At 38.1% G+C, this 12,782-nt stretch overlaps 1 protein-coding gene across 2 annotated transcripts; it reads right to left on the reverse strand.

The window, feature by feature from the left end:
* Positions 1–4,884: 4,884 nt before the first annotated feature.
* LOC126597641 (pyruvate, phosphate dikinase, chloroplastic-like) lies at positions 4,885–11,056 on the reverse strand. 2 transcript variants are annotated; one of them, XM_050264447.1, is made up of 21 exons: positions 10,876–11,056; positions 10,253–10,396; positions 9,860–9,916; positions 9,465–9,698; positions 9,193–9,330; positions 8,931–9,093; positions 8,601–8,836; positions 8,365–8,493; positions 8,080–8,259; positions 7,845–7,982; positions 7,591–7,755; positions 7,335–7,496; positions 7,163–7,252; positions 6,929–7,067; positions 6,659–6,836; positions 6,255–6,384; positions 5,952–6,080; positions 5,715–5,852; positions 5,526–5,603; positions 5,306–5,397; positions 4,885–5,219 (listed from the first exon to the last, which is right to left on the reverse strand). In XM_050264447.1, exons 2-21 carry the CDS (start codon positions 10,376–10,378, stop codon positions 5,177–5,179), a joined length of 2,745 nt encoding a protein of 914 aa, XP_050120404.1. In that variant the 5' UTR covers positions 10,379–10,396; positions 10,876–11,056; the 3' UTR covers positions 4,885–5,176. The 2 variants fall into 2 exon arrangements, with proteins under 2 accessions (XP_050120404.1, XP_050120403.1); XM_050264446.1 differs by having other exon boundaries at positions 10,253–10,393; positions 10,876–11,055.
* Positions 11,057–12,782: the final 1,726 nt, after the last annotated feature.

Consider the following 12,782-nt stretch of genomic DNA (forward strand, 5'->3'; position numbering starts at 1 on the left):
AAGTTAACCAAAATAGTACTTGGATCTCATAGTGTGAATTAGTAGTTCCAAGTAATCTAATTAAGCCTAGAGTCGGAAGTGATGCATTTAGTAATTGCATATACTTGAGAATAAGAGTTGATCAAGGTGATGGATGCTTGTAGTAATAATTCGAAACAATGCTTTGGAACCTAGATGGGAAATATAGAAATGGATGGTGTATGTGCTCATGTTGTAAATCATAAGTGTGGAGGTAGAAGGTAAGTTGTGTGTTGGTTTGATAGCACCATGTAGCATTGGTACATCGATAACCCTGCTTGGTTAGTTATCTTGACCCTGCTTGGTTAATCCGCGTTGGGGGGTCACTAATGGTCCTGCTTGGTTAATCCACTTTGGGGGACCATACTATATATGGATTGCGCTTGGTTAATCCGCATTAGGCGATCCTTATGGCCATATATGCTTAGGAGTGATCATGCTTGGTTAATCCACATTGGGTGATCACTTCCTAACAGTTGTAGGAGTGACTCTGCTTGGTAAATCCGCATTGGAGGGTCACTACTTACTTGGTTAGTTTCTCAGGGGTGGCTCTGCTTGGTTGATCTGCTTTGGGGGGGGGCACTTCCTATTTGGTTACTTGCGTAGGCTTCGGTCGAACGACATCTTTCTAGCTCTATTTTGAGTATATCCATGAATTTTAGCTTTGAGAACTTTGAGTTTGATTTAGAAAAGTCGTTGGATGTCTATGTGACTCTTTCGGAGTTTGCAAAGGTTTGGTATTAATTTCTTATGAATGATTTATATTCAAAGTTTATAAATTGTGATTGATGGTTGATTTCATCATTATTATTACATACTTTGTATTATTGTAGCTCACACGATCTTCGCCTTATCCGGGCTGTTGGTTGCTCGATGCACCATTTCCATGATGTAGGCACTTATTTCACATGCGACAGGTCTAGGTAAATTATGAGAAACCGTTTGATATTTTGATTCCGTTAAGTAGTCCTGAATCCTTGCTCTTGTTCATTTCCATAAGATTATCTTAGAACTCTAGATTTGTGTGAATGGGAATTACCCACGATGGATCTTGTGAATACAAATTAGAATTACCATGTTATTATCCATAACCCAAGTAAGGAATTATGTAGAGTTCTTTAATTAAATTCGTGAAATGATATGCTATCTCACTGATTGATTAACGTGATTAAATATTAATATTGTGCTTCGTGATTCCTTGATATGTTACAAGCTATGGATTGAGATATAATGTTGGAAGCATAGTGATTGGTATGATGTAGTGAAATGTGATTTGACTTGTGTATTGGAAATGGTTGTGACATGTGATTGAAATGCATATTGAATTGCTTGGGAGATGTGAGGTCTAGTAATGGACCGATAACCCATTATGATAGGGATTTGTTGCTTGATATTGTTTCGTTTCGTTGAGTCTTTGTGAATTGAGTAACTTGAATCATGTCTTATTCTTTTGAGTCGTTGTTATGCTTCCTGGACTTCCGTTCAGTTATGTTGAGTAGTCCGGAACTGAGTTCTGATTGGATTCCGTTGAGTGATGGTCCGGAATCCCTTGTACTTCACGATTCCGTTGAGTGATGATCCGGAATCGTATCCTGATTAGATTTCGTTGAGTGATGGTCCAGAATCCCTTTTACTCAACGATTTCGTTGAGTGATGGTCCAGAATCGTATCCTGATCGGATTCCGTTGAGTGATGGTCCGGAATTCCCTTTGGTGCCTTGGTTCCGTTGGGTGGTCCAAAATTTCCTTTTTCAAAGATGTAGTCTTCAGCAGAGCTATGGTGCTCTAGCCCGCATTTTGATGTGTTGTATGTGTTATTGATGATGTGATGGTTGGCATTATTGATGGATGTGATTATGGAATGATGTTGGTTATGGTAATTATGATTAGACTCGTTGAACTTTATGACTAGTGCATATGATTGTGCTCCGTCGTTTGTCCCTTATAATGTTGCATGTTATGTATTTTGATATATTGTTGAGACATAGCGATTTAATTGATGAATATTCGAGTGTAGTGAAATGACGAACTACGAATGGCTTGATCCCTAATGAGGGTACGTAGGCAGTTTTAGATACAGCTATAAAGTATACAAAAAACTACTATGCGATTCGATTCTCAAGCTGTGCTTTGTACATATCCTGGAGGCGGGGTATGTTAGATATACGGGTATTGGTGTCGTCACGTGTCGATCCTGGATGTATGTTGAGATCGGGGCGTGACAAGACTTGTATGTATTAAACCTTGGACCATTATTGTAATGGAATCGACCCTTACCACATTGCACGACATTAGACAAGTGAGATGGCATAGAAGATGGCAATTGCATACGATTGGTTTTGTCCAGTGAAATTGGTATGCAAAGTAGTCATTGGAGGTGCAGATGAATAGGTCTTATTTCTATACAAGCAAGTGACAGCACTATGGTTCCTTCTATTACAGATTTGACATGGCTCTGGTGAATCAATGATTCTGTAAATACAATTAGCTGCACTATGACCTTGTTGAGCACGCAATTGGCAAGTGATTGTAGAATAAGAAGCTCCGTTGTTAAACTATGAAGTGAAATCATGTACAACACATTTAGGATTAGAATACCTTTGGCCTTGATTATATTGAAACTTGCATGTGCCCTTTGATTTTGAGTAAAAGGATTGATTGTGTCCATTGCCTCCATTGCATCTAGAACTAGCATAGAAACTAGAATGACCATTGCCTTGAAAACCCAGATTTTGTGTAGAGCCATTTGATGCAAATGATCCTTGAGCATAATTGGTAGTTACTGAGTCTTTGGAACCCTGTCTTTGATCATGTGCCACCATAGTAAAGAGGAATGGTATTTAAGAATTGTTTTTAACAAAAGCTTCCTCTGCAAGCAATTGGGATCGAAAATCTTTGAGACAAATAACATTTTCTCTGCCATGGATCACACATCTAAAGGTGTTGTACTCAGATGGCAAGCCATGTAGAGCAAGAATAACAATGTCCTCATCTGCAAATGTGACTCCAATAGCAGCAAGAAAAACTCTTGTTTCCTTGATTCTTTGCAGGTACTGAGTCACAAAATCAGTGCCTTTCTTGATGGTATAAAGATTTGATTTCACTTGAAAGATTGCAGCCCTACTCACGATAGAGAATTGTTCTTGAAGCCTAACCAATAAATCTCTTGCACTTGTGCTACCAATAGCATAAGAAATTGCAGAAGAGGATAGGGTTGCAGCAATGAGATGCATAAGTGTCATATCATGCATTTTCCAAACCTTGTATTCCTCTGTTTCGGTTCTTGAAGATGAGACACCAGTCGTTACCTCAAAATCTCCAGAACAGGTAAAAGGAAATTAGGAAGGACACATTTGTGCCATCAACAAACCCCATAATCCCATGACCTTCAAGCATCAATTGCATCTGAAAGTGCCATTGAAGGTAGTTGGTCTCATCCAACTTGACTGAAACAGATGTTGAAATGGATGAAATTAACCCCGTGATCGGTGATTGCAAGATCAGAAATTGACTCGCAGTAACCATGTTGATCAGCTTTCTCAGAGAACTTAAAACAAACACTTGGTGTGCAAGAACTTGCAGAAAACAGATGGCAGAAATGGGTAAGAATTACAGCCCAGAAATTCACAAAAGAAATCACAGAAAGATCGTAGAAGAAAGAAATAGGTAGCGGAAGCAAAGAACTAAGGATGGAAATGGCTTGCAATGAAGCTTATTCGGCGATGATACCATGTTAATATGAAGAAATGTAGAAGCAAAAGCAGAGTTTTAGAGAGAGAATAGAAGAGGACAGAGAAATAGGAATTCTGTATTTCTTAATGATCAAGTTTACAATGATTAATGTGAAGCTTTATACTCACAATAGTACAATACAATCCTTAACTATATTAACTACTGACAGTTATAACAATCTAATATACTATTGTAGTATTAAGTGACACATGTCCTAATCTCAACCATTCACTTATACACTTAACGTTCCCACTCAAACTCATGATTGGAGGATCCAAGCATGAGGTTGGAACAGTGAGTTTGAATGACTGCAAATTGTCGATTTGAAGAGGCCAATTGATCAACTACCTTCTCTGAAGTTTCTCAAACTATACTCTTTAAGTTGCGTTGAGCACACCAACAATGGCACCAGCTGTTCTTCCACTTCTAGTTTGGTTGATGGGAAAAGAGAAGCATTGTTTTTTCCCTCTTGAAAGAGCTTGTACTTTATGACTTGCCACTCTTGAGCAGCAAGCACTGATGGGAAAAAAATTACGACAATGGAACAAGAAGTAAGGCGAATCAGCAGTTGCTATAGTTTCCTTCCCTCACCAAATGACAATAATGGACACCCCCAGTTTGCTGTCGATGCCAATGCTTCCACAAGTTGAAGAACTGATTATGGTCAATATCACTGACAAGCTCCTCAAGTCAATGGTGAAAGTAGCAAAAGCAGCTTCCGAAAGTTCAAAAGCTTCTTCTTCCTCCTCCTCCTCCCTTGCTAGGTTGAAGTCTCTGAGAATCAAATCCTGCAATGATCTCGTGTCTTTGCCTGATAACAGGATGTGTAGCCTCACTTCTCTTGAGCTCCTGGAGATTGTAGCTTGTGAAAATTTGAAATCTCTACCTAAAGAAATGTGTTGCAAGTTCACTAGGCCAGAAATTTAGAAATGCAGAACTCTGCATCATCTAGTGACAAAGTGATAAAGGCATCAGCTAAGGAGATTTTTTTTTTTTTTTTTTTTTTTTGGGGGGGGGGGTAGGGTTGCGGTTTATACAACATTGTTTTTTGAATACTTCGTGGAGTGATTCATCGTATGTACTTTATACATATTATACTTGTAGTCGTTTACTAAATATACATAGAAATATGTAATTGTTTGAAGGATCCGATGTTTTATATATCATGTGATCAGCACAAAGAGAGGTATGCAATGCAACTTGTACCAAAAGCCACAAGCTGCTGTAATAATACAATGATTTATTTCAAAGATCGAAGCTGAAGAATTACACACATTGCCTACTTTATTTTCCCCAGTTCTTGACAAATAACATGAAAAAAAAACTACATAATTCCCCTTTAGTTGGATTCTAATGTTGGACTTGAACGAAAAACTGGTAAACTGCATTTATTTACAAGCGCAGAGTCCCCAGTTATGAAATCTTTCTCAGAGAGCCACTTGAGCTGCTGCTAGCCTAGCAATAGGTACCCTGTCAAAGAATTTGAATCAGAAATTTGATCTGGTTATAGAAGTAGTCTATTAAACTTAACTAGATAGATGAAAGAAAAAGAAGACCTGAATGGAGAACACGAAACATAGTCTAGTCCGGCCTCTGCGAAAAATGCAACAGAAGAAGGGTCTCCACCATGCTCTCCACATACTCCAACCTGTTTATTCATAATCACCGTCCAATAGTATCATCATCACAAGAAGAATGGAGCAACGTAATATGTTGAATCATCGACATCACGCTAGTCTGTGATAGAATGCTTAATATCGTTTCATTGCTGGTTACCTTTAAGCTAGGCCTAGCTGCGCGACCCTCTTCTGTGGCCATCTTAATGAGCTGCCCGACACCTCTTTGATCAAGTACCTATAGTCAAGAAATCGGTTTGAATTATTTTTCGCTCCCTTATAAGAGGATTTTGGTAAACCTAGCTATCTGCAATGAAGCCTGCATGGACTTGCATAATATGCGACTAACCTGGAAGGGATCGTTTTGAAGAAGGCCTTTGGAGAGGTAAATAGGTAGAAACTTGCCCACATCATCTCTACTGTACCCAAATGTCATTTGTGTGAGATCATTGGTCCCGAAGGAGAAGAACTCAGCTTCCTTTGCAATCTACCGTGATCAAAGAAAAATATGATATTATTCAGCAGAATATGAATAATTTTTAATCTACATTGAAATAACAAAGTCAGCCTATCGATTTAGCCTTACCTCATCTGCAACCAGAGCAGCTCTAGGGATCTCGATCATAGTTCCAACTTTATAGGTCACGGTGGTACCCATCTCAGAGAACACTTTCACTGCGACACTGCGAATGAGACTCACTTGATGTCCCAGTTCCTGGAAGGCAAAAATTTGATTCATAATGAAATCTCCCTCACTTTGCATTTCTCACAAATCCATACAAATGAATTATGAATCCAGCATGTTTACCAAAAAAAATAAAAGAATAAATTATGAATCCAGTATTGTAAATAAATAACGAAAGTGAGGAACAAGAATGCAGGATCATGCCTGAGGTATTCCGACAAGGGGAACCATTATCTCGGGGAAAACTTTGACACCCTGGTTGCTCATTGTGACAGCAGCTTGAAAGATTGCACGCGCCTGCATTTCCGTGAGCTCTGGGTACGATATCCCTAGCCTGTTGACACATTACAAGTTCTTCATTTGAAGTTATCAACTAATTTATGCATAGAAGCATTCACGCAGTGAAAACATGTGACACTGAAATATGAAGCTTTTGTCATAGTTCCAAATAACATGGATCTAAATTCATAGGTAACTAGTTTATTGATGCATGTGAAGTTACTAAAGTGAATGAAGTTCATCAGTTAAAGGATGTTTTCCGCAACAATTAAAATTCGAGTAAATCTTTAGATTGGAGAGCCCATGTGAAGAATGAAGAGCCACTAAACCTGCAGCCGCGGAAACCAAGCATGGGGTTTACTTCTGATAATTTCTCAACTCTTGAGAAAACTTCGTCCTCGGTCATGCCAGTCTGTGTAGTTAGTTGGCCGACAATCTGTTCCAAGTTACCTTCTGGAAGAAATTCATGAAGTGGAGGGTCTAACAGGCGGATTGTTACTGGAAGACCTGAAATTTCATAAATCACGTGATAAATAAGCTACTAAAACTAGTTAAAGCAAAATATTGACAAAATCTTAAATCAGATTTGCGAAAAATACCATCCATTGCACGGAAAATTCCTTCAAAGTCGAATCTCTGATACGGTAGTAAGAGGTCCAATGCTGCCTTCCTCTGTTCAAGTGTAGCTGCCATGATCATTTTTCTTACCGCCTTTATTCTATCATCCGAAGCAAAGAACTGAAACATAAAAAACATGAGAAATATCAAAAGAGATCTACAACCTGACATTATTTGTTAACCAGCCATACATTTTAGCAACAACAAATAATTACCATGTGTTCTGTCCTGCAAAGTCCAATCCCTTGTGCACCGTTATTTCTTGCTGTTATTGCATCTTCAGGCGTGTCAGCATTTGCCATCACCTGTTGCAACATTACCATGAACATTGTTAGAGAAACCAGTACTCATACCAGTGAAAAGGAAAAACAGAAGAAAATAATTCACCTTGAGACGCCTGACTTTATCAGCCCAAGACATAAAGGTTTCCAAATCGCCACTCAAAGCCGGAGGAGCAAGTGGCTGTTTTCCCAATATGACTTCACCAGTGGACCCATTGAGTGAAAGCCATTCTCCTTCATTGACCACCGTTTTCCCGATCAAAACCAGCTGTATAATCAATGAAGAACCCTCATTTATGCCATGACTTGATACTTCACAGAAAGAAATAAATATTGTTTACAAGGGAAATTGTTATAACCACCTTCTCACTGTCATTTACTCGGATGTCAGCGCAGCCAGAAACACAACATTTACCCCACCCACGCGCTACAACAGCTGCATGAGATGTCATTCCACCTCGAGCTGTCAAGATTCCGGCAGCAGCATGCATACCCCCAACATCTTCGGGGCTAGTTTCTGTCCTTACCTATAATTATGCACAACAACAATTCTCAATGATGAATCAGGGCCATGGCTCAACATCTTCCGGTAGAAAAAGATGAACATTTAGCTTACCAGGATGACTTTCTTTCCTTGTGCATGCCATGATTCAGCATCTTCTGCAGTGAACACGACTTGTCCTACTGCTGCTCCTGGAGATGCAGGTAACCCAGTGGCGATCACTTTGTCTTTGTAAGCAGTTGGATTTTCAAACTAATCAGAAAAAAATTATACACGAGGAAGTCATATATCCATGGGTACATTAAACAAATCGGCCTATGATTTGTGACTTAGAAATCAGCATAAATACCTGTGGGTGAAGAAGTTGGTCAAGGTGCTGTGGTTCCACCATCTTGATTGCAGTGTGCTTATCCACAAGCCCTTCGTTAGCCATGTCTACAGCTATCTTAATCGCTCCTTTACCAGTACGCTTTCCAACACGGCATTGCAACATCCACAACCTATTTTCTTGGACTGTGAACTCAATGTCCTGCAAATGTTGCCCATGCTTAAATAAAACCATATGTTCCGATAAACCAAAAGATGTGAATGTAATACTGATAGGAATGTCATATGTGGAAATGATAACTCTTACCATCATATCTTTGTAATGTTTTTCCAGAATTTCACAGTTCTCCACAAGCTCCTTGTAAGCTTCGGGCATGCAATTTTTCATAGCATCCACGTCTTCTGGTGTCCTGATCCCGGCAACTACATCTTCTCCCTATGCAATTCCAATTTTTGAGCTACTCGTATAACCCTAACAAAAAACAGTCTATACTACTGTCGACTTGGAAAGAGAAGTTCGGTATATAGAGTGGTATAAAAAACCTGAGCATTGACTAGGAACTCGCCATAAAGCTTCCTTTCACCGGTGCTTGGATTCCTAGTGAACAGAACACCAGTCCCTGAAGTATTTCCCATGTTCCCGAAAACCATGCATTGAATGTTAACCGCAGTTCCCTTCAAACCAGTTATCTGATTGATGCTCCGGTATTTAATGGCCCTTTGGCTGTCCCAAGAATCAAACACTGCTTTAACTGCCAAGAGAAGCTGTTGTTTTGGATCTGCAGATATGCATGGGGACAAGGACATGTAAACATACAGAGTTGCGCTACGAAAAAGTGGGAAATATGAAGTTGTCAGCGGTTTAATTTGTACCTGAAGGGAACTTTTCTCCCGTTGCTTCGAGATAAACATTTTTGTATTGTTCTACCAGCTCTTTAAGATCAGAAGCTGTTAGCTTTGTATCAAGCTTAACTCCTTTTTTACCTTTTAGTTTTTCCAATTTCTCCTCAAACGATGAGTGTGGAATTCCCATAACCTTCAAAAGTAAAATGGGTGAATTTAGAATACATCTTGAGAAAAACATCATAACTTTTCACATATGAACATTGTGAAATGCATCAATAAAACCACTTACAACATCTCCAAACATGTCTAGGAAACGTCTGTACGAGTCATAAGCAAAGCGCTCTCCGCTTTTTGCGGCCAAACCAGCAACCACCTTGTCATTGAGTCCAAGGTTGAGGACAGTGTCCATCATGCCAGGCATGGAAACCTAGGTACATAGCGTGAAAATCAGTTTGTGCACGACATAAACTAATTCTTGTTAAACAGACTGTAGTCCATTGTGCCATTGCTAAAATAACTACAGAAGCCATAAAGGCTGTAATTAGAAGAAAAAACTCTTACCGCGGCACCAGAGCGTACAGAGACGAGAAGAGGCTTGGAAGAATCACCAAGAATAGCACCAATGTCCTTTTCCACACTCTCCAAGCCCTCTAATATCTCCTCCCACAAACCTTGTGGTAAGTCTTTGCCATTGAGCTGATAATCTCTGCATGCTTCTGCTGATATAGTAAGTCCAGGTGGGACGGATAGCCCAATGCTAGCCATTTCTGCCAGGTTTGCACCTTTTCCTCCCAACTACAATGCATCAGCATGATAAATACAGAATTCAGTTACGTAGCATAGACATTTGTTCGACTGAGATAAAAGTAAAACTCCTCTTGCAAATCGGGGCGTACAAAATGCTAGCATTTCCATTTCTCATACTGATAGCTTGTCGAAAGTGAAGTAAAACTTACCAATGACTTCATTCCCTTGTTGCCTTCACTCTTTCCTTTTCCGAAAGTAAATACTCGCTGTGGAAACAAAAGAGAAGCCTTTTAGGAACTACTGAGGCACCTTGAACAAAATGCTTGTGCATAGTTCAAAACTAATCAAAATGATCATGATAATTAGTAATAGAACCGCTCAATATAAGCTCTATTTACATTATTTTTTTCCAGGTTTCCGATGTGAGACTTTACAATCGTTGACATATATGTCACCAATTATCACTCTAATACCAAGTTAAAACTAAAGAATCCGACTCAAAATTATTTATGAACGGATGGAGAGGTCCGAGATGTCCCAAGGATTAGAATAATCTGAGGCGGGATTTTTATATTTTCAACAGAAAGATACAATATAAGTACCTTTTTGATTGCTGGTGCACCTTGATCTGCAACTGGGGACAGAACGGAGTTTGATTGACTTTGTGCTGGCTCATACTTCTTTAGGTTTGGGTTCGTGGTCCCGTTTACTTTCACAGTGGAAGGCATTTTTCCAATCTCTCCCTGCTTGAAAAACCGAAGTAAATATTACCAATGTATACAAATCATACAACAATGTTTAATTGATGAGTACTAGTCAACTTCTAAGCAATATAAAATAGTTTTAATTGAAATCATACTAATTGGTTTGAAAATGGAATTGTTATAACCACTGCAACATAGTCATCATGCACTCATGCGGCCTTGATATTTGTCATTAGGGAGAAATGCATGATGGATTATTTTGGAGGGCCGATCAGCTCCCGCACAGAGAATTGTTTTGAAATCTTAATAGAATCATGATAATGGATTAAAAAAAGAGAATTGTTATAAACACTGCGAAATATTTGTCTTGCACTCCTCCACCCAGGTAAAATTCATTACGGACGAGTGCATGATTGACTGTCTTGGAGTGCCAATAACATCTTTGAAGAGGAAATTTGTTTTGTATCAAAAGAGTGAAACAGAATCCAGTTTCATTCGAATGAATATGCACATATACATACTTGATGAAGATCGGATCAGAAGAAGAGTGGAGAACTTCCTGCAGAAGTTGTAAAGAGAACCTGAGCTACAACTCCTGCTTTGCTTGCGACTGTAATAGGGTGTGATGAATTATAGCGTTAATTCCTCCTTTTAAAGCCACAAACACGAGGCGTAGGTGATGACATGTAAGAAATCAAGCATTATCAGCTATTAATTATTTTGTTGTAAAAAGTAATATTCAGAGCTTTTTTAGTTTGTGATGAGTTGAATACGAAGATCTAGATCCGGGAACAGTCAAGTTTACTAAATCAGCTCTTATCGTCTGGATAATGAGTAATTGTTTTTTATATAATATTAATACCTTTGGAAATAAAGCTGTTATTAGGGTTGACAGTGTCTGATGATGACTTGGCAAACTCGCGAGTCCAAATCTGTATTATGATATAATTTCTGACCAAAAAGGCAGCCGACCAGAAATCGGCTTCGAGATACCGAAGACGGTGGTTATCCGTGCGAGAGTGCCAACGTTATGCCATGTGACCAGCAAATAGCACTCTACCACCATTTTCCTCGTTCGATGATTCAGTTCAGGAGGCTCGGTTGCCACCAACAAAACCTAGCCAATAACCACCTCATTTTAGAAATAATCGCATTTCTTGTTTATTGTTTCTTTCTTCTGTAATTTCACCTAAAACCCTAACCCTAAACCCTACTTATTTATTTTTTTATTAAAAAGAGAAACTATTAGTGTAATACTAATTTAGATTACTCCATATACTTTGGTGCTTATAATTGTGATTTTGACGCAAAATAATTCATTGGTTTGATTTGTGCATTGTTATTAAAGTTGGAAGATGACAAATGATTCAAGAACTTCATATTCTCAGCACTCATGAATACTACAATAAGAATTGAAGAGAATTATAAGTACACAAAGTTATGACAAGCTAAAAGGATAGTTTTTAAAATTTTTGCTTACTAATGGTATGTTCACATGTGCTGACTATTGTAATTAGTTTTTTTTTTTTTTTTTTTTCATTCAATATCCTCAATGTTTGGAAACTACATTAAGAGCTTTTTTAGTTCACGATAAGATGAAAACGGAGATCTAGAGTCAAGTTGACTAAACCAGTCCTTATCGTTTGGATATGAGTATTTTTGTTATTTTTTATTTTATAATATTATATTTGTTGCAGTCCTATTAGATTAAGAATGTGATTGTGTAATTCCTAGTAGATATGAGAATATCTCTTATATTCCTATTAGGAGTTAATTACATATTTAATGTTGTAATCCTAAAGGGTAAGGAATTAATCTTCACTACTACTATAAATAAAGGCACAATGGGGTGGAATAGAACACACCCACAATTACACATCTATGTCTTTTCTCTACTATTGCTGCACCTTTCTCTCTCTCTATGGCCTCCATAATCGTTCAGTAAATTATGCCTACAACACGTTATCAGCACGTTCTTGACACTGCACTAACAAGAAAGTTTGATATTCAATCAGGAGAATATTATGTTTTAATCATTCTTATTATGAATAATTTACTATTTTATTGAATTGATCTACATGCTATTGATATAAACTAATTTTTCTTTGTTGAACGTGATACAATGCATTGGAGATGCAATTCCGGCTTTCCGAGAAGGATCTTCTACAAATTCAAAGGCTTTTATTGTTTTCTACAAATCAGGTACGCTTAAAATAAAGTAAGATATTTGAAACGACCTTGAAGCATGAAAACATTCCGCATGATGTATGAACCCCCTATGTTTATATTTTCCTTCCGATATATATTGTATATGTTCATATATTTGTCAATATATATATTTGTTTTATGCACAATTAAATTGTTATGTGGAATATGTGAGTCAATGTATAACAAAATAAATTAGAAGCATATTTAGGGTCTCCTAAAC

The sequence above is a fragment of the Malus sylvestris genome, chromosome 13, assembly GCF_916048215.2.
Source record: "Malus sylvestris chromosome 13, drMalSylv7.2, whole genome shotgun sequence".
Classification (NCBI taxonomy): domain Eukaryota; kingdom Viridiplantae; phylum Streptophyta; class Magnoliopsida; order Rosales; family Rosaceae; genus Malus; species Malus sylvestris.